Source organism: Malus sylvestris, chromosome 4, assembly GCF_916048215.2.
Source record: "Malus sylvestris chromosome 4, drMalSylv7.2, whole genome shotgun sequence".
Lineage (NCBI taxonomy): Eukaryota > Viridiplantae > Streptophyta > Magnoliopsida > Rosales > Rosaceae > Malus > Malus sylvestris.
Genome location: NC_062263.1, coordinates 1,082,581 through 1,105,264, shown reverse-complemented (window position 1 = coordinate 1,105,264; position 22,684 = coordinate 1,082,581). Strand labels below are relative to the sequence as shown.

General features: G+C 39.7%; 2 protein-coding genes across 5 annotated transcripts in view; one reads left to right on the top strand and one right to left on the bottom strand.

Annotated features, from left to right (window-relative positions):
• LOC126618647 (uncharacterized) overlaps nt 1–1,340 on the bottom strand; it is an 82,278-nt gene extending 80,938 nt beyond the window's left edge. The window contains exon 1 of the mRNA XM_050286769.1: nt 1,262–1,340. The gene's annotated coding sequence lies outside the window, so the exon portion shown is untranslated. The remainder of the gene's footprint in view (nt 1–1,261) is intronic.
• Nucleotides 1–22,274, top strand: part of LOC126618629 (protein NO VEIN-like) — a 33,796-nt gene extending 11,522 nt beyond the window's left edge. For all 4 annotated transcript variants that reach the window (XM_050286733.1, XM_050286735.1, XM_050286734.1 and 1 more), the window contains 9 exons: nt 5,362–6,000; nt 7,207–8,933; nt 9,508–9,720; nt 10,706–12,973; nt 15,143–15,252; nt 17,743–18,136; nt 18,210–18,524; nt 18,871–19,128; nt 20,516–22,274. In XM_050286733.1, coding sequence (XP_050142690.1) covers nt 5,362–6,000; nt 7,207–8,933; nt 9,508–9,720; nt 10,706–12,973; nt 15,143–15,252; nt 17,743–18,136; nt 18,210–18,524; nt 18,871–19,128; nt 20,516–21,604 — 7,013 coding nt within the window. In that variant the 3' untranslated portion in view covers nt 21,605–22,274. The remainder of the gene's footprint in view (nt 1–5,361; nt 6,001–7,206; nt 8,934–9,507; nt 9,721–10,705; nt 12,974–15,142; nt 15,253–17,742; nt 18,137–18,209; nt 18,525–18,870; nt 19,129–20,515) is intronic.
• Nucleotides 22,275–22,684: the final 410 nt, after the last annotated feature.

The window sequence follows — 22,684 nt, the reverse complement described above, 5'->3', positions numbered from 1 at the left end:
CTGATGATCAAGTAAAACCTGACCATCAGTTTCCTTCATCTGGTCAAGCTTCCTCTTCATGTTTGTAGCATAGTCATGTGCGAGCCGGTGCAACTGTTTATTCTCATGCTTGAGCCCTCTAATCTCCTGTTTGAGACTCATCACTTCAGCCGCCAATGATTCAACTTGGCGGGTTCGAGCAAATAGGCGTTGGGCCATATTAGACACAGAACCTGCACACTGAACACTGAGAGCCAGCGAATCCTTAACAGCTAACTCATCAGACCGTTTGGAAAGTAGTCTGTTATCTTTGGGAGTGAGAAGGTTCCTGGCCACCACCGCAGCGGTCATATCATTCTTCATCACGGAATCCCCAACGGTAAGAGGACCAGTAGGGGAGACGAAGGATGGGCGCCATATGTTGTCTGGAGAAGGCGGGGCTGCCTCTTCAACAAGGTTCAAGTCAAAACGACGGTCGGAGGGGCCAGACATTTTCAAAGGTGTTGAAGAGAGAAGAGGTCGGACAAATCAAGATCTTAGAAGTGCAAGAATGAAGCTTCTACTGGTGGAGATTCAAGTGTGCTTTGGAACTTAATGCCAGCCCTTATAAAAATCTGCACTCGACGGAGCTTCAGAAATCGAAGAGGCGCCTGCTCAGAAATCGAAGAGGCGTTTGCTTTCTCAAAAGCTGGGCTGCTTAGAGATCACGAGGGTTGATCTCAGAAATCTAAGAGGCGTTTGCTTTCTCAAAAGTTGGGCTGCTCAAAGACCACGAAGGCTGGTCTCAGAAATTGAAGAGGCGCTCGCTTTCTCAAAAGCTGGGCTCCCCAGAGACCACGAGGGCCGATCTCAGAAATCGAAGAGGCACCTACTTTTCCAGCCTTGTCAGCACCTGTCACGCGCACACTCAGCTTTGCGGAAATTATGGGCATTCTGTCGAAGACTTCTGGGGAAGTAGAAAACACATGAATCTTACTGTTCAATCACCCACTTCCCACACGCAACAATAGCTCATGGGTACCACAGAAAACTTTGCCAAAGTTCTCTGCCAAAGTTGAGCACGTGAAGCTTGCAGCTCCCACTACATCGCTCTGACCAAGAAGGGTAAAAGAATAGCAAAGAAACAGCACTAACAAAGTTTAGACCCATAAATTTTGAAGGTCTAGCTACCATATTATTACCCACAAGGGTAAAGGAACAGTACCACTGCTGGATAATTGGACAGTCCCTGTGTGTCAACCTCTGTGCTTCGTGGCAAGGTAGACTAGCAAACATGCCCAACCTTTACTCACATTCGAGAAAACACTCCCAATAAGATTGCTTGCTCCAAAATCGAAGAGGCACCGTCCTCCGAATCTCGAGAGCCAGACTCCCAACATGACTACTTTCTTAAAAATCGAAGAGAGGGTAAAGGAACAGTACCATTGCTGGATAATTGGAAAGTCCCTGTGTGTCAACCTCTGTGCTTCGTGGCAAGGTAGACTAGCAAACATGCCCAACCTTTACTCACATTCGAGAAAACACTCCCAACAAGATTGCTTGCTCCAAAATCGAAGAGGCACCGCCCTCCGAATCTCGAGAGCCAGACTCCCAACATGATTACTTTCTAAAAAATCGAAGAGACACTGCTCCCCGAATCTTCGAGAGCCAGACCCCCAGCGTGACTGCTTTCTCAAAAATCGATGAGGCATCGTTCTTCGAATCAATCGAAGAGGCGCTCGCTTTCTCAAAAGCTGGGCTGCTCAGAGACCACGAGGGCCGATCTCAGAAATCGAAGAGGCACCTACTTTTCTAGCCTTGTCAGCACCTGTCACACGCACACTCAGCTTTGCAGAAATTATGGGCATTCTGTCGAAGACTTCTGGTGAAGTAGAAAGCACATGAATCTTACTGTTCAATCACCCACTTCCCACACGCAACAATAGCTCATGGGTACCACAGATAACTTTGCCAAAGTTCTCTGCCAAAGTTGAGCACGTGAAGCTTGCAGCTCCCACTACATCGCTCTGACCAAGAAAGGTAAAAGAATAGCAAAGAAACAACACTAACAAAGTTTAGACACATAAATTTTGAAGGTCTAGCTACCATATTATTACCCACAAGGGTAAAGGAACAGTACCACTGCTGGATAATTGGAAACTCCCTGTGTGTCAACCTCTGTGCTTCGTGGCAAGGTAGACTAGCAAACATGCCCAACCTTTACTCACATTCGAGAAAACACTCCCAACAAGATTGCTTGCTCCAAAATCGAAGAGGCACCGTCCTCCGAATCTCGAGAGCCAGACTCCCAACATGACTACTTTCTCAAAATCGAAGAGAGGGTAAAGGAACAGTACCATTGCTGGATAATTGGAAAGTCCCTGTGTATCAACCTTTGTGCTTCGTGGCAAGGTAGACTAGCAAACATGCCCAACCTTTACTCACATTCGAGACAACACTCCCAACAAGATTGCTTGCTCCAAAATCGAAGAGGCACCGTCCTCCGAATCTCGAGAGCCAGACTCCCAACATGACTACTTTCTCAAAATCGAAGAGAGGGTAAAGGAACAGTACCATTGCTGGATAATTGGAAAGTCCCTGTGTATCAACCTTTGTGCTTCGTGGCAAGGTAGACTAGCAAACATGCCCAACCTTTACTCACATTCGAGACAACACTCCCAACAAGATTGCTTGCTCCAAAATCGAAGAGGCACCGCCCTCCGAATCTCGAGAGCCAGACTCCCAACATGATTACTTCCTCAAAAATCGAAGAGACACTGCTCTCCGAATCTCGAGAGCCAGACCCCCAGCATGATTGCTTTCTCAAAAATCGAAGAGGCATCGTTCTCCGAATCTCGAGAGCCAGATACCACAGACCACTTTTTCAAAGTGCTCTGACAGAGTTAAAACATGTGAAACTGACAGCTCCCACTACCGTGCTATGACCAAGCAGGGTAAAGGAATAGCATTACTACTTGTTAGGGAGACTCCTATATATGTCAACCTCCATCCCCAACGGACAGGCAGACCTGCAAAAATGCTCAACCCTTCATCATATCTGAGAGGGCACTCCCAACGAAGCCTTTCGAAATATTCAGCTTTCTTTCCCCCCGATAATACCTCTGCAAACAAGCTATACTAGAGCAAGAATATCTCATATCATCAGGGTTAAAAGCAAGAGTATCCCATATCATGCTTTTTCCCTGTCTTTTCCTTTGGCCTTGTTTTTACCTGCAAGACAAGGAGAAAGAGAGCAATCAGTCAGCACTTGGAATCAAGCTTCCAGCCAAGAACTGACTGCCTGGAACCCCTTACCTGATTACTTACCTGGCATTGCTCTCGAGTACTCATCTTCAACATCTTATGTTTCCAGGGAAGATTCTGCATCTGCTTGAGGAACAGATAGGGCAAGTGCGAAGGATACAAGGAAGCATGTGGAGACAAGCGTAACAGCACACGTGCCGATACATCCATTACTCTGTCAAAAGCAAAAGTATCCCATATCAGCAGGGTGGAACGTACTCTAGATTTGATGGACTTGTTTTGACCCTCAAATTCTTCAGTCGGCCTTATACTCTGGAGGAAACCAGAAAACCCTCCAGCTCAGTTCAAGAATAAGCCTGTGGAAAGTTACTTCTTCAAAAGCAAAAGTATCTCATATCATCTCTTCTCATTTTTCTTCTCTTTATCCTTCATGCTGCTGCAAGATGGGGAGAAGGTGAACAATCAGTCGGAGCTCTGATTGCTTACCTTGTCTGTCACCTCTTTCAGCAGACCCCCTAGCTCGGCGACTTGGGGGACTCCTACTACATGGTTTGTATCGCGCTTGACCAAGCCTGAAACTACAAGTAAGCTTCAAGTGAAATTGATACATTACCTTGTGCATCTCCACCAGTTAAAGATACCACCCCTGGATGGAGGAAGAGTACTTCCAGAGAAGATGCCACATCTACCTATGAGACAGATAAGGCAAGTCAAGACGACTCCACACTCCGATACTTAGAAGTTTCGTGATTACGAGATCATTCTCCCACAATATTTCTTAATGTCATTTGTACTAAATCATTCACTTGTACTCACTAAAGGAGAGCTTGAACCTATGTACTTGTGTAAACCCTTCACAATTAATGAGAACTCTTCTATTCCGTGGACGTAGCCAATATGGGTGAACCACGTACATCTTGTGTTTGCTTTCCTATCTCTATCCATTTATATACTTATCCACACTAATGACCGGAGCAATCTAGCGAAGATCACAAAAAGCGACCGTTTTCGCTACCTAGGATCTATCTTGCAAGAGAACGGAGAATTAGATGGAGATCTCAACCATAGAATACGAGCTGGATGGATGAAGTGTTAGAATGCATCCGGCGTGTTGTGTGACCGTCGTAGGCCACTGAAGCTCAAGGGAAAATTTTATAGGACGGCAATAAGGCCAGCGATGTTGTATGGCACAGAATGTTGGGCGGTGAAGCATCAACACGTACACAAAATGGGTGTAGCGGAGATGAGGATGCTTCGTGGGATGTGTGGGCACACGAGAAAGGATAAGATTGGGAATGAGGATATCCAAGGTAAAGTAGGAGTGGCCGAAATTGTAGGAAAGATGAGAGAAAATCGGCTCCGGTGATTTGGACATGTGCAAAGAAGGCCGAATGACGCTCCGGTTCGAAGATGTGACTACGGGACAGAGGTTCAGGGCCGAAGGGGTAGAGGAAGACCTAGGAAAACTTTGGAAGAGACTCTAAGAAAAGACTTAGAGTACTTGGATCTAACGGAGGACATGACACAAAACCGAGCGCAATGGCGTTCTAGGATTCATATAGCCGACCCCACTTAGTGGGAAAAGGCTTTGTTGTTGTTGTTGTTGTTGTTGTTGTTGCTTATTTTTTTCTTTTATCAGATTTGAATAAAATAAATTAGAAACAGTATAGGTCAAGGACATTTAGAGAATGAAGTATTGAATGAGGGAGTAGCAAAGCGAGTAAAAATGATGGCTGTTATGAAAGGGCAATTTGATTTTGTTCTTATACATGGTATGATGTGTTCATTGTTACATCATCCATTTATTTTTTAATAACGAAATCTTTTTCTGTTTCAAATGTTTTCAATCTTCATTGATTTTATGTTAGGACTACTAGCATGGCTGCATGAGTAAGTCAAAATAACTGCTGTGCAGCAGAAAAAGGTATTCTGCTATGTATCCTTCGGTGAATAACAAAAAAAAATAAAAAAAGGGATAGGAAGCATTAATATCGAAGCAGGAACAAATCATTTATTTCTAGGCCAAGTGACTAAAGACAACTCTGCATTCTGATTAGACATTCTTTAGAAAGAATTTAAAAGCTTATTACAACATTACACAGTACTCATAAGCCATTGATTATGACAATGTTGTGGCAGCCTCACAGCGCCTAGAGCAGGATCATCAACGTCGTCAGAGAATTCATGGACGTCATCAGAGAGTGCTAACCATGGATTATGACAATGTTGTGGCAGCCTCACACTGCCTGGAGCAGGATCATCAACATCGTCAGAGGATTCGTGGACGTCGTCAGAGAGTGCTCACCATGGATTATGACAATGTTGTGGCAGGCTCACGCTGCCTAGTGCAGGATCATCAACGTCGTCTGAGAATTCGTGGACGTCGTCAGAGAGTTCTTGGGAAGCCAGTCCGGTGTATGCAGAAGATAATCCAAAAGAGTGAGAAAAAGAACAAGGGCAAAGGCTCATCCAGAGGATCTCCTCTTGAAAAAAAAGTCTGCTATCTGTGCGGTCAAGTTGGACACGTTCACAAGAACTGCTTCCAACAGACTGGATCATCTTTAGCCCCAGAGGATCCCTTGGAATTGGTTCAGCACCCAGCTCAGTCAAACAGATATGTTGGGAAATTTCCAGTTCATCCCCAGCCACAACAGAGTACGAACAGAGCACCAATGCCACAGAACAGTGGATGCGAATTTGTAGCATGTGGATATGCAGGTGGTCAAGTAGCTGTTGCTGGAGAAGTGATGGAAGAGAAAGTCAATGCTGTGGTAGATGGTAAGGTTATTTTGTTTAATCCGGAAGCTAGGGTAATAGATACTGGTGCATCACAAACTTTTATTTTTGCCATATTTTCAAGACTATTGTGATTAAGACCATAAACTCTGGAGCTACCATTGCGTAATCTGCATTTGAGTGCTCATTTGTGAGATAGCGGCGAATTGTCGCCAGTGTACTAGTCTAGTTGACTAGATGTTGTGGGACAACGACAGTCAATCCCATTCCTCTAGACATGAGACTCGTTGATCTCATTTTGGAAATGAATTAGTTATCTAAGTATGATGTTTGCCCTTCTTAGCCTTTGATTATGGGACCTTGCATGTGCTTATAAGGATTGGGATAGTCTGCATATTGCCAACTGGTTTTATAATGGAACCCTTAACATCCTTTATGGTATCAAGGCAGATTACCCATGTGTTGAGCTCAACGGTCCACGACCACCCACGTTACTCAATATGTGTTGTCCATGTGTGTCTAAATGACGCCACACGAGAAGGGGCTAGGGAAATTAAGGGACCTTGCATGTGCTTATAAGGATTGGGCTACTCTCCATCTTGCCAATAAGATTTATGGTGAAACCTCATCCTCCTTTAGGTTTGAAGGTTGAGGAGTGACATTATCTGTGATAGTTTGATTAAAAGAAAATAATTATATGCTGTTTTCTCCACATTTCCTATACAATCGGTCAACTACCAAGCAAAGTTGATAATGAGCCAGCGTACATAAAGTAAAAAATAAAAAACCATTACACTGAATGAAAATAGTTTGTGTGACTACACTGACTAGCCAAGTCCTGACTTCATAGCCAAATTTGCCGTGTGTAATGGTCTAATATATGTAGTAGTATAAAAATTATACTATTTCATATTATTTTAAGGGCATCAGTTACCTTAGAATTTGGAGATTTGGCTTCTTAATTGGAAAGCTACTGTTAGTTAATTTTGTGGAGTTTTCTATTAGATTCTAAGTTTCAGGCTGATCTTGTTTATTATCCTGTTTCTGTTTTTGTTTTTGTGGACATTGGATCAGCCCTTGTACTGGCATAGTTTTGTGCAATAAAATTTTGTCTCTGGTTTCAAGTAAAAAATTTTCTTTTCACCATACCTTTCCCTTCCTTCAGTTTTGCACCCTTTCGACCTTCCACATGTGCATTCTTTCACAGAACTGGTGTGCCTTATTGTATTTTGTGATTATACTCCACAGGTGTATCAGTTGAAGACATAATCAGGAAAGTTGCTACATATTTTGAATTTGATCATGGAATGTGCATCAGCAGCGAGCCACTTCAGGAGAAGATATTTATCTTCTTGAGAAAGCTTTGCAATTGTGAAATTTGGTTGGTTGAAGAATTTCGTGTTAAGGAATTTAGGTCCCTTGGTTTTGGGGAATTTCTAATGTTTTTAGAAAAATATGCCTGTCTACTTCCACATGAGCTGTGCAAGTTCTTGATTGGTGACGGAAGTGAGAAGTGTCCTTTGGAGGTTTGCATGCTCCAGCATTATTTGATTGTGTTAGTTTCTCAAGCTATAAATAGTTTATGGGAAGATGAAGAAATTAGCAAACTAAATATTCCATTACTGCTTAGGAAGCAGTTCCCATTGATTAGTTTCCAAACCATTGAAAATAGTTCTGTAGAAGATTTTCTGAGTATAGTGGAGAAGCATAAAAGCACTGCAATTTCCAAACGTATTCTATTTTCAATGACATTATATGGAACTAGTTACCCGATAGACTCATCAAAGCACTGTAAGAAAACGAAAACCCATGAATCTGTAACCTCCAAGGATGCAATTCAAGTCCTACTCAGAGCTCCAATGATGTTGGATTTAAACTTATGGTCACATTGGGACCTCTTGTTTGCTCCCTCTCTTGGTCCACTTGTACTATGGTTATTAAATGAAGTCAACACTGATGAACTGCTGTGTCTGGTGACAAAGGATGGAAAAGTGATTCGGTTAGACCATTCATCTACTGTAGGTTCATTCTTGGAAGCTGCTCTTCAAGGATCGTCTTTCCAAACAGCAGTGAAAATGTTATCTCTGTTCTCACTATCTGGGGGAGAAAAACATGTCCCAGTGTCCCTTTTGAAATTTCATCTGCAGCATGCATTTGAAGTCATTTTGAAGAATCATCTTCTGGAAGTAAATGGCAGTAAGAATTTTCTTAATCAAGAAAAAGAATTTTCTGGAAAGCAAATGGTTGGTGAAGGTTCGACAAGTAAATTATGTAATGAGTTACACAGGGACGTAACTCGGATGAATATCGGTGAATCAGTTTTATCAAGATTTGTCATTGATTGTCTTGGCTATCTACCTGCAGAGTTTCGTAGTTTTGCTGCCGATGTATTGCTTTCAGGGATGCAATCTGTTTTCAAACATGCTGCTTCAGCCATTTTGGGTGAGTGCAAGCAAACAGAGCAGCGGCTCATGCTTCATGAAGTTGGCTTATCTCTTGGAATAATAGAATGGATTGATGATTTCCATAAATTTTGTTCCTATGATGCTGCTGATTCATTCATTTCTGGGTCGTCATGCTTCACTGTTAGGCATAAAACGGGGTCAGACTCAAAGTATATGAAGGATGTGTCAGATAAGCTTGCCGCTTATGAAGGGACTATGAGTGCATCTGTTATAGAAGACAAGCAAAAAGATGAATGTACTGAAGCCTGTCTAAAGATTAGTTGTGCAGAAGCTTCCGAAGCTACAATTGTCAGTGGCTCACTGTCTAAAGATGAATATACTGAACTTAATGAACTGGAAGATCGAGTGCTGGTAATTGAGTCAATCAGGAGAGATGAATTTGGTCTAGATTCAAGCCTGTCCAATGTTGAAAGTATCATCCTAAAGAAGCAGCATGCTCGGTTAGGCCGAGCTCTGCATTGCCTTTCTCAGGAATTGTATTCTCAGGATTCCCATTTTCTTCTTGAGCTGGTGAGGCTGCCTTTTTTGGTTTCTTTCAGTGTGCTTAGTGTACTTCATAGTTCTCCCCATGCAACAACTAATAGGTTCATACCAGCGTTACTAGGTATGTTTAAATTCTAAAAATTCTGACCAGTAAGGTTTGTTCAAACCGTGGTTGAGGAATTTTTTACCAATAAACTGGACCTGCCTAATTTTTATAATCATTAAGAAATTTTTTCAGTTAATTGGTAGATTTCCCATCCCTACTGGCGGTGGTCTGTCCCTGCAGGTGGCATAGATCTTCAACGTATGGATTTCTTGCTGTAGAATATTAGAAATGAGCGTGCTTGACATACCTGATTTTCCTTTTTACTAATGTGGTGTTTCCTTTTTACTGAGTTTCTATAGTCTATCTGTTTATTCTTTGATCTTTTTGTATGTAGCATAATTCATCAGTAATATTTTGTTTATACTATAAAATTACAATTTGAATCTTCTACCATCTTTATATGTTTGATGTTATAGTAAGAGTCTGGAGTTGAAAACAATCCTCTGATATGCTTATTGTGTTTTAGTTGCACCTAATTATTCTTTATCGCTGCAGGTTCAAAACGCTGATGATAATACCTACCCATCAAATGTAGAACCAACTCTAACATTCATTCTTCAAGATTCAGGTATTCTTGTTTTGAATAATGAACGGGGCTTTTCTGCCCAGAACATTAGGGCACTATGTGATGTTGGAAATTCAACCAAGAAAGGATCTAATGCTGGATACATAGGGCAGAAGGGCATTGGTTTCAAATCAGTATTTCGGGTAGGTTGTGAACATTACATTAGTCTTTCTCTCTCTCTCTCTCTCTCTCTCTCTCTCTCTCTCTCTCTCTCTCTAAAACATTATACATAAAAACTTTGGATGCTTTCAATCAATTGTTTCTGTTTGTTTTGTTCTCATGTACCCGCTCTGTCGTAATCACGTTGATTGTGTAGTTGTTGAGATGCTCAGGCTTGTATTTTTTTCACTGAAAGTTTGCAAGTAATTAAGTTGAATAAAGTTTAGAGCCAGATCATGGATCGTTGCTCTAGGCATCAACAGCCTTTATAATTGTTAATAGGTCAGAATAGCCTTCACTAGAAAAGAACAATTCAAGACAGGAAGCAAGTTGTCCACTGGTCTAGCTCGACTACTCAACTATGATTGTAAAGCATTGCTAAGCATTAAAATGTAGGACAATTTGTCCCGCCCATCCTCATGCAACTTATACTTACTTCTAATAACCGCAACCCAGTAGACCCTCACTCTCTTGTTCGAACCTCCAAAATCCTAATCTGAGTGAGCTTCATTTGTCCTTGGCAAGTTCCCAATACCAAGCCTCGTTTGGCCTTTACCTTTGACCCAAACCCATTTCACCAAGTGATACTTTTCTTCCTTACTAAAATACTTACCGGAAAATAATTCCTCATCGAACTTTGTTTTGGCCATATGACACGAGTACTGCATCCAAGAAACAAGGATTTGAATCCAGTTTGCTCGGGAAGTCAACTCCTGCTCCATATTACATAGTTTCTTCTATTATTTTTATACCACCAAAAAAAGAGGCCAAAAAAGCACTTCAACACGGTTACAGCCATCAGCATACCTACTATGCTTTTCAGCATATCTTTAATTTTATTTTGTTTTCTGTGAAAAGAAACAGAACTTTTATTAGAAAAGAAGAAATATTTACAATGACTGGATAAGGAATTTACAATCTGAATACCTTGTATTGAGGTTTCATTATTATGCTGTTGTCTTTGTGCAGGTTACAGATGCTCCAGAAATACATTCCAATGGTTTTCATATAAAGTTTGATATAAGTGAGGGTCAGATTGGTTTAATTTTGCCCACAGTTGTACCTCCTCGCAATATTGACTTGTTTAGCAGCCTGACATCTATTGACAATGATAAACGGGATTGTAACAGCTGCAACACTTGCATTGTTCTTCCTTTCAGATCAAAAGTATCAGATGGAACTGTCATGAAAAACATAATTAATATGTTTTCAGATCTTCATCCATCTCTACTGCTCTTTCTCCACCGCCTCCAGTGTATAAAGTTTAGAAACTTGCTCGATAATACCCTTACAGTCATGAGAAAATATATTGTGGGAGATGGTATCGTTAAGATTTCACATGGAAAAGAGAACATGACATGGTTTGTAGTTTCTCAGAAATTGCAAGCAGATTTCATTCGTACTGATGTACAGACAACAGAAATCTCAATAGCATTTACTTTGAAGGAAACAGATAATGGTGATTACAGTTCCGATCTAATCCAACAGCCTGTTTTTTCATATCTACCTCTCAGAACATATGGACTGAAATTTATTCTTCAGGGTGATTTTGTTCTTCCTTCATCTAGAGAGGAAGTAGATGGAGATAGTCCCTGGAACCAGTGGCTGTTGTCTGAATTTCCTGATTTTTTTGTCAATGCAGAGAAATCATTTTGTTCTCTTCCATGTTTTAAAGAGAATCCCGGGAGAGCTGTGACAGTCTATATGTCCTTTGTTCCGCTTGTGGGTGAAGTGCATGGTTTCTTTTCTCCTCTTCCGCGATTGATTACTGCAAAATTACGCGCATCGAATTGCTTACTCATGGAAGGGGGAAATAATGAATGGGTTCCTCCTTGCAGAGTCCTAAGAGGTTGGAATAAACAGGCTCGTTTGCTTCTCCCCGATGCCTTACTGCGTGAGCATCTTGGCCTTGGGTTCTTGGATAAAAGTATACTTCTGCCGGATCCGCTCGCAAGAGTTCTAGGTATTAGTGAGTATGGACCCAAAGTTCTGCTTCAACTTATGGACTCTTTATGTCATACACAAAATGGCCTCAAATCAATGGGACTGAGTTGGCTGGCCACTTGGCTAAGTGCACTTTATGCAATGTCATTCAGTTCTTCTGTCGAAGCTTCATTTGAATCGGGAATAGAAATGGAATTCATACATACCCTTCGAAAAAATCCTTTCATTCCTCTTTCAGATGGTACATACGGTGCAGTGGATGAAGGCCCAATTTGGTTACATTTTGATGCCTTAAGGACTGAGTTTGAGGGTCAGCATGGACTTGAGTCTTTTCCTGATTTGTATGCTAAACTTCGGATTGTAAATCCTGGCTTTCTCATTGCATCATGTGCTGATGTGCCATCCGTGGATGTGATGACATCTGACAAAGTTATAAGTATGCTTCGTAGGATTGGTGTCCAACAGTTATCCGCACATGAAATTATCAAGGAGCACATCTTGCCGGATATATCTGATGACAGGTATACAGACAGTGATAAGAATTTGATGACTGATTATATTTGCTTTGTAATGGTTCACCTACACTCGGACTGCTATGATTGTCGTTCTGAAAGGGAATACATAATCTCAGAACTAGGGAACAAAGCATATATATTAACAAATGGTGGCTTTAAACGACCAGCTGAAGCATCAATTCATTTCAGTAAAGCATTTGGAAACCCATTTGACATAAATAAATTGATTGATGGGGTGGATCTGGTTTGGCATGAGGTTGACATCTCCTATCTGAAGCATCCTGCCACCAGATCACTCCCAAGTGGACTGATGAAATGGAGGGAATTTTTCCAGAAAATTGGTGTTACAGATTTTGTGAAAGTAGTTCAAGTTGAGAAAGGAATCAGTAGTTTATCCGATGCTTTATTGAATGAGTTGATGTTCAATAAGGACATCATTTCCCTTGGATTGAATGCCACTGATTGGGAGTCACCTGAATTAGCCCAGTTATTGACCCTATTATCCAGAGATGACGACAAAAAAGGTTGTGAGTATCTCTTAGAGGTTCTCGATACATTATGGGATGATTGCTACAGTGATAAAACAACAGGTTACTGCATTTCTAAATCTGTAGCTGATAGATGGCCCTTCAGATCTTCATTTATAAGCAGTATCTGTGATGTGCAATGGGTAGTATCAACAATGGATGATGAACTTCACTATCCAAAAACTTTGTATCATGACTGTCATGCAGTGCGCTCGATTCTGGGTGCATCTGCTCCATATTCTGTTCCAAAGGTTAGTTAAACATGGTACACTCAAACTTGCCTTGCCTTTATTTTTCCTGGAAAAGAAACAATTTATTAAAACAAAAATTTACTATCAGTGAACCAGAAGTCCAGAAGCCAGAAACAAAAACAGGAATTAATAGAGATCTTAAAGTAACAGCAGCCACACTGAAAATTATGATAGTAACATCATCCTATAGCTGATGATATAATCGGAGGATTTGGTCTTCCAATCTACTATCTAAACCCTAAAAATATTTGTATGATTAATCCCCTGATGATTCCAGCTCCCACCACCTTTTATCCCCTCTCATTTCCACCAAACAAACTCCTTCTAGAAGTGTTAAAAGAGCTGCTAATTTTTCTCTCTTCGTCATTGTGAAAATGTCTAAATATAAGTCCTCATTGCATCCTTTTCTCCCCTATATGAAATCTATACAAAACCTCTCTAACCGACTCCCATGTTAAGGAAACACACCTCCACATGGTAATAATTGTCAATGAGCACAAAAATTTGCAATATCACAAATAAAAGTTTAAGACGAACTGAATATTTCTCCAAAGTTGTTTGAGACAATGCTTTAGTTTTTAGATTTGATGCCACGTTTTTGAGTTTGCGCGTATGTAATACTTCGTCAACATGGACACTTTCTTGTTGAAGCAAAAATGTCTAACTTTTTGAGCATGTTTATAGCTTCTTGGCATGAAACTTTTGGTATTTCCATACTATCATCATCAAGAATCTTATTTAGGAAATACAACATTCATGAAGGATAAATAAGTCACTAAATAATATTTTTTTAGCTATACCTCTACTAAGTAATAACCTCTTTAAAGATATAAAATTAGTTTGGTCCCAACTTTATGACTTTAAAGGGATTTCACCGTATTATTTTTCTCCTATGGTTTTTCTTGTTAAGTTGACCCATGTAATCGATTACTAGCTTGAGAAATTTAGGAAAAAAGATGTTCCAGTTCTAAGATGTTAAATTTGGAGCATCCAACCGAGGATCAATTGTTGGAAAAGCCGATGATTTTATACACTGACATGCAAGACTTGGAATATTTGAAGGGAGTTTAACATTTAGGCCCCTGCCAAAATTTTTAACTTTCCTAATAACTTGTAGTAAATTTGTTTGTACAACCAAGGACAAAACCTGTAAAAAAAATCCCAATTGTTGGTACGTGAGTTGCAAACTTATCTACATCGACTATGTTCTTAATTGTTAGAGAAAGTTTAAACTATGTCCTTAATTGTTAAAAAAATTTGACAAATGTTTATGGGTAATCCAAAAGTTTCTTAAGCCCTTGTTAGTTATATTCTCTTATGTGATTGGGCATTCCTCCCTTGTGGTCAGATTGGGAAAAACATATACATTAATTATATTGGGTGACACAAAACACCTCTGGTAAAGATGAGTCTCAGACGTAGATAAATTGTTTGCTACGATGCAAGGTCAGCAATAATTTTGATTGTTAACTTTACAACTGTTCTGAGAAGTGTATGATGTCAGGACGTGAGCGAACATCTGTTTTGATATTCTAACACTTCCCCACACGTGTGGGTTTTTCCTCATTGCTAGTGAGCTCTAGACATGAAAGCAGCATACATTGGGATGTTTGTAGTCATAGAAATATGATCTCATCTTTTCAAAAAAAATAGAAATATGATCTCAAGAGACTATGTTACAGTTGTGATGTTTACTAGTTGGTAATTTGTGGAGAACCCAGGGTTTCATAAGTTGCATTGCAACGCTTAGAAATTGGAATTTCCTGATGTGGGAATTATATTCTCAACATTAGGTCATGTACTCTTCCTCATTAGTGTGAAAAGATACAAAAAACAAAAAAATTCGAAAGTTTCTTTTCTTTGAGAAAGAGAGAGAGAGAGAGAGAGAGAGAAAACATATATGTAATTAACTTATTAATACAAAAATATTTTTTGTTTGTTTGTAAGTTGTGTGACATCTACTGCAGTATTTGCTATTATAATGCAAGATGTATCATACAACAAGCTTCCAACCAAATAATCAGTAACAAGCTTTAAACTATACAGAGTTTTTGTTGTCCATTATTCATCTCACTGTTATCAATCACAGTTTCAGCTATGTTGAAATCTGTGAAGTCGTTTAAAAATTCCTGTATTGTTGAGTGTGCTACCTTTTTCTCTTTGAAACAGGTGAGAAGTGGAAAGTTTGCAAGTGATATTGGGTTTAAGAAAAGAATCTCTCTTGGCGATGTTCTTGAGATTTTGAAACTCTGGAGGTGTGAGAAACCATTCAGGGCCAGGTATGCTTTGATTACTTTTTTTTCTCCCTTGTTTATCTGGAAGTGCAGTCGTTGGTATTTTATATCTTAATCTACCTTTTCGGGGTTAACCATTATCATCAGTGAAACTGGATCAAAATAAAATACGTAAGCATACACTATGTTTTGTTAAACTTAAACTTTAGCAAAGATCACCGATGTCAGCCACAGGTTACTGGGTCTAGGTTAATGTCGTATTAGAATTCCTCTAAAGACCATGCTGGTGGGGCTAATTTCTCGTCTTGGCAAAGTCTCTACTCATTTTTAAAGAGATTTATTTATGAGTTCTTAAGTATCGCTTTAGCTATGTTTTATTTCGTCATAAAAAGCAATTTTATCCAGTGGAGTTAAATGGTAGTTTAAACCATTATTCCTCATTATGGATACAACACCAATAACCAAGCATTATCCCACTAAGTGGGGTCGGCTATATGAATCCTAGAACACCATTGTGCTCGGTTTTGCACCAAGTCTTATGTTAGATCTAAGTATTCCATATCTTTTCTTATAGCCTCTTTATATGTCGTCTTAGGTTTTCCTCTACCCCTTTTCTGTGAGCCTCATTATGGATGAAAAGTGAAAAACATGGGAATACAAAGAAAGTGCGACCCTGAGCCAAAAAGGCTCCCCACTTTGCGAGGGTTAGGGGGAATGTCTATTCTACACAGCCTTACTTTTTCTTTGCAAAGAGGCTATTTCCACAACTCAAACCGGTGACCTTTCGGTCACAAAGGTATTGAGAAAATTGGAAAAATGCCCCTTTAGGGAAGCTTAAAAAGTCTTTTGCTCCTGTTTTTAAATTCTATAGATTTCTGCCCTTTTCTGCATGCACAAAAACTTTAGTGCCCTTATTATTGGTGTAAAAAGTTGGCTCGATACAAGCCAAGATGGATGTGAAGGGAATTCCACATCGGAGAAGTACAACATTAATCTAAGGTTTAAATATAGGTGTTCCACTTCTAATTGCCCCGGTGCCTTTTGAGATAAAACCCCACACCAAAGGTCCATTGGGCTTGATACCACCCAGGATATTGGGCTTAGGTGGTTAAGTGGGACAATATTGGTGCATGGCAGCCTTAGTAGTGGACACTTATGGAGCCCATGACACAACACTTATACCTAGGCGTCACACCTATTTCCCTTTTTACCTGGAATGAGGCAAACAAAACGCCTCTGCTTCTCATTGTTCTTATCTATCTTCTGTTTCTACGACTGGCCTGCATAAAAGTTTCGAGTTTCCATCACAAAGTTCATATTATTGTTGTGCCTTTTTGGCAGTTTGACTTTGTCCTGGAGTTTTACCATCACACTATAATATATGCTTATAAAAAAATTGGAGTTTGCTGCGCTTTTGATTTTCATCCGTCAATGAAAGTGAAATTAACGCAAGAAGATCCATACCAAAGCAACAAAGGATATATATATTGAACAATTGGACAACATAATAGATAGGGATAAGTTTCAGATCTATTGGTTTGAGATTAAGAAGAAAATTAGAATCAAATTTTGAGGTACAAGGTAGTGAAGGAGTGACTGGCGGCATGGAGGAGGTAGGAAGCGACACTTGAATCAAAGCCCCCACTAAGCAAGACGGCAGCCCTGTATTTTTTTTCTTGAGACAGCTCGAGCTTTTCTTGACATTCTCCTCTAGAGACCCTCGAGCTTTTCTCAACATCTCCTTGAAAAACCCTCAAGTTTCTCAACATCACCTCGAGAGATCTCGCAAACATTTCTCAAGAAGGAGGAAGGTGGTGGGTGGTGGGTTCTCGTCAAGGTGACTACTTGTTGGTGAACCTGGAAAGAGGCGCAACGCCGTAAGTTTGCCTTTTCTTTGGTTTTACGTGAGAGATAAAAGCACAATCGTTCTCGGGTAGTTGATCAGTGAGAGAAATTCATGAGGAAGTGGGACAGTTTACAGACTTTGTCTTGTTCAGAACACTTAGGTTTCAAAGCAATTTAAGGGAGACTGAAAACAATTAAACCTAGGTACAAGGGCACTTAAGACTTTTCGCACCTAAAAAAATCTATAAATTTTAAAAAGGGGGCAAAAGTCTTTTTGGGCCTCCCAAAAGGGGTATTTTTTCCAAATCTCAATTGGGGGTGTTACATTTTTACCTTATGTTTATCTCTACCAAGTCATCGTATTCTCTCGATGTATTTTTCTAAAGCTTTTTCAGAAGGGATAAGATATCTTTTTCTTATTAAATAAAATCAGAACTAGTGCATTCTGTTCCAAGCTTAGTCTTGACCTCTATTGATTGTAGACATGTGAGACTTGTGCTATTCTGTACAGTTTCCAAAGTGTGCTTAGAAAATTCCACATAAAACGTTTCTCAATTTTTATTTTTATTTTTATTTTTTTTGATGCTTGACATGTGAGATTCATGTATGTTCGCATTCCTTTCTTCTTTTATTTGTTAATTTCCTTGCTTGTGCCCATATTGAACCACACTTCCTTGTCTTCTGTCTCAGCCTAGCACAAATGTTCAAATTTTACTCATTAGTTTGGAATGAAATGGCTCCTTCAAAGCAGATAATTATGGACGAGTTCCATTCTGGACCTTCCATATTTGTTCCATATCAATCTGGCTTCAGTCACGAAGATGTGGTGTCTGGTGTATTTTTGTCCCCTGAAGAAGTATATTGGGATGATTCCTCTAACTTTATCAAGGCGGTCCGTCCTGAGTGCAGCTCAACAGCTGTAAATCACATCCCCTTAAATAAGATGCTTCGTAATATCTACCCAGGCCTTCATGACTTCTTTGTTGGTCACTTTGGAGTACATGAGACCCCACCTTTTCGGAGCTACCTTCAGATTTTGTTAGATTTATCAAATGTTGCTTTGCCTTCACAAGCAGCTAATGCTGTAAGTAATCGAGTTTGTAGAAATATTATAACTAGTGCAAGCTGCACGGTGATGTAAGAGTTCCTTGTTGCAGGTTTTTCGAGTTCTCCTCAAATGGACTGATGGGTTGAAGTCAGGATCAAGTGCTGAAGATATTCTTTATCTGAAAGGGTCTCTTACGAAGATTGAATGCACGGTGCTTCCTACTGTGCAAGATAAGTGGGTTTCTCTACATCCTTCCTTTGGATTTGTCTGCTGGTGTGATGATTTGATGTTAAGACAGCAGTTTATGCATTTGGATGGCGTTCATTTTTTATACTTCGGTGAACTAAGTCACGATGATGTAGAGATGCTATTTAAGAAAGTTTCCATTCTCTTGAAAGCTTTAGGGATTCCTGCACTTTCAGAGGTGAGATATCTTTGGTTTTATGTGCGTCTCTGAATCATTAGCAAAATGCTTTGAAGTTCGAAGTAAAAGAATTTTAAACGTTGTACTTTTTACATCTGCCCATGCATTGTTACTATGTTATATTGTTATATGAGAAGACATGCTCCATTTCATTTGATTGAATAGTTGACCCAGCTCCCTGTTGTTTGAAGAAACCCTCCGCTTATCTGCATTGTAAAAAGATATGTTGTTACAAGATTTAGGATTTCATATATTGCAAAATTAATGCGGAAAATAAATAGATGAAACAGTGTACACTTGATAGAAATGTAATTGTCATCTTTCCACTTTGTGCATTTGCATGCAGGCTGTAACTCGTCACACAATATTTTCTGGTCTGGGAGATTGTAGCTTTAAAGCTGCATTGCTGGATTGGGCTCTTCCATATGCACAACGCTACTTACAAAGTGTACACCCTGATAAATATACACAACTCAAGCACTTTGGATTTGATATAGTAAATCGTCTACAAGTAGTAGTTGTTGAAAAGCTGTTTTATCAGAACGTTATAAAGAGTTTTGGAATTAAATCCAAGAAGAGGCTAAGATGTAGCTGTCTGCTGCAGGTATTCTCTTTTGTCTTTCATCAAGTGTGTGTGTGTGTGTTCCTAATGCATATATGCTTATACCAAAATACAAACTGACTCAGAAGTTGGCTGGGATCACTATATTTACCAATGGTTTGAAAGGCCAGCAGTAAGCGTAAGTGCTGAGGTGTAATCCTTTAGACCTAAGCTAATTAATTTAAAAAGTTTACTAACTAAAACTTAAAACAAACGATGGAATGAATAGCTAATACCAAGTCTGGGAGCTTAAGAAACATTAGCAATCATTTAGCATTGAGGTAAAATTTCTAGGTTATCGCCTCCATGTTGTGGAGAATGGAAAAGAGACCTTGAGTTGGAGGAGAAGCTATTGAAGACGGCGTCAAGAGAGAGTTGGGAGTTGGATCAGACCGAGAAGAGGGTACAGAATTTGTTCTGGTATTCTATTTGGGAAGGAGAGAAAAGGGGGTACAGAATTCGGTTTCATTCTTTTTTTTTTGTTTTTTTGTTTTTTTTTTGAGAAGAAACAATTTTATTAAAGAATAGAGTAATACACAGAAGTGGATAAGAAGTCCACCAACTATATTAGAAAGGAAAATCCCAATAGGATTTGGCTACAGCAGCCAGTTCTAGACCTAGCTCACTTAACTGCTGCTAACAAATCCAACAGTATTTGAGATAGAGAGCAATTATTAAACTCTTTAGTGACCGAAGCCCAAAAAGCTGCCCAATATTTTATTCTCCCCCAAAGTACTTCTGCCCCCACTCCGGTATAGTCTTCAAAAATCCTTTTGTTGCGTTCCAGCCATATATTCCAAAAAATTTGCCGATACCAGGCAACCCCACAAAGCTTTGGATTTTTTCCCTTTTCCAAGTGCCTTAAAATTTGTACCTAGTAGCTCGAAACACCCTTTAGGAATGACCCAACTTACTTTAACCTCCTGAAACAGTTTCCACCACAGTTGGATCGAGTAGGAGCAATGAAGAAAGATGTGATTTACACTCTCCTCCTTAGCTTGACAAAGTGGCTATACACGCCCTTTTTTAGGACAAAAAATTAGACTGTTAGGTGAAAGGCAAAACAATTAACAAAACTTGGCCACAGTCAGGCGTTTGCATTCCTAGGAAACTTCTAAATGGAGGCATGGGTCAGGAGATTCTCGACTGCCTTCCTCATGATGCGCCTATGCCTTGCCTTTCAAAATACTGATATTTACAATGTTAACAAATTAGCCTTTGCAATCATATCATGTTGGTAACATAATATGTAAATCTTTTTCTAATACAATGTTGATGGTTGTGCTTTTTGAATTCGGAAGATTTTGTACCAAGCACTTGTGATACTTGCATAATGGGCACATGGAAACTCTCTTTCAAAGCCATAATTCTTTTCATCTTATAAATACAGGGTAGCACGTTGTATATGACCCAAGAGCCAGATTCACACGCATTATTTGTGGAGCTATCACGTTTGTTTTTTGACGGAATTCCAGAATTACACTTGGCAAATTTCCTTCATATGATCACAACCATGGCTGAATCAGGTTCAACTGAGGAGCAGACAGAGTTTTTTATCTTGAACAGCCAAAAGGTGCCGAAACTTTCTGGCGGAGAATCTGTTTGGTCCCTGCCATCAATGGGTTCATTGACAGACAATTACAAGTCACTCCAAAGTAGTGTAACTTCGACAGAAATAAATGAGGAAAGCTGTTCAAAATCCAAAAGGAAAGCAATAAAGTGGCCACCTGTTGATTGGAAAACTGCACCGGTTGCACAGTTTAGCAGTGCCTTGGAAAAAGAAATGCGTGATGATTCTGGTGGCATTATCGGACAGTTGGATAATTTGACTCCAGATTCAGTTGACATTAATTGGACCATTGAAGATGATTCAGCAATGACATCTGCGGCTTTAGTTATGCCAGACTCCAATTATCTGCAAGAACATTGTGGTGCAGCTTGCAATGAGACTGACAATAGAATGCGTATTGAATTTGATCCTATTAACTTAGGTTTTGTTTCTGACCCTCCTGAGATGCGTTCGTCTAGTTTTAGCCAAAGAGACCAACCTAGACATGCTGGTACATCCAGTGGAAGAGATGGAAGAGATGCGATGCTGACCGGGAGACTAGGTGAGCTTGTTGCTTTTAAATACTTGATAGCAAAAGCTGGAAAGTCTGTTGTGAAGTGGGTCAATGAATGTAACGAAACCGGGCTTCCCTATGACATAGTTACAGGGGAGAAGGAAGATAGTACAGAGTTCATTGAAGTTAAAGCAACCCAGTTCCGGACAAAAGAATGGTTTCGCATATCAATGAGGGAGTGGCAATTCGCAGTTGAGAAAGGTGAAGCTTTCAGCATTTTGCATGTCATTTTGTTGGGTAATAATGCTGCAAGGGTCTCGGTATACAAGAATCCGGCGAAATTGTGTCAGTCGGGCAAGCTGCATTTGAATCTTTCGATGCCTAAGCATCACAAGGAATTATTCCTGCTGTCGTGAACGGTGCTTCATAGGCCGGCCATTATGTGACTGATGGGCTTTGGGCTGCATCCAAAGTTCAGTTCAGCAGGTACAGGTTTTACTAGCATGTGTATAACAAGAACAGAATGGTACATAGTGATCTCTACTCTCTGCTTTGGTACAATTGCAGCAGCTATGCTTTTATACGGAAAGGGATCCTCTCCGGATCCCTTCCATCAAGTCCTCCTCATCAACTAATTCGGGCACTTGAAATTTGATCTGGTCTACAAACAGGGGCCCACTTTAAAAGTTACAATAACTTTAGCCGTTTGATCAAGTTTCAAGGGCCCGAATTGTTTGATGGGGAGGACTTTATACAACTACATCTTGAGTTGCTGCTCTCATTTGACCAGATTTTATCGTATCTGTGTCATATCCTACCGATGTGCTAGTCCGGTTGGTTTGCTGGAATTTGCGTTGCAGCAACTACGATCAGGCGTGCCACGATATACTAACTCTAGCAGGACTTGTTATGGTTCAGTGAAGAATCGAGTCGCTGTTGTATGTATAATGATAGATTCTGGGAGATGTGTGTATATATGTACTCGAAGAAAGAACTAACTTATGTAGTTGCTTTTCATAGGTATCAGCTCAGTCAAGACATATTTGTACATTATACCTGAGATTTTATAAAATACTAGCTTCTTGTCACACGATTACGTGGTAATTGGCCCTTTTTATTGTTTTACTTATTAGAATTGTTATTACTATTCTAAAAAACTCATTATATTATAACAATTGAAAGATTTGTAATAACGGAAGGCAAAAGGTAGACAATGCAACTGAACATTTTTTATTTGGGAATTGTTATTAGCATTTCAAAAATTTCATTCTACATTCCTCATAAGTGTATTTTTCTTTCTAATTATAGAAAGTTTGGAGTGTCGAATGAAATTTTTGAATGACTAATAATAATTTCCTTTTAATTTTGTTTTTATTAAAAGGTGAGGAGGAGAGAGAGAGTACATGGGAGTGGGGAGAGGTTTATTTTTATTTTTTTCCTCTAATTTTTTTAAATTAGAGAAAATTTGAGACGTTAAAATCACCAGTAGGTGAAAC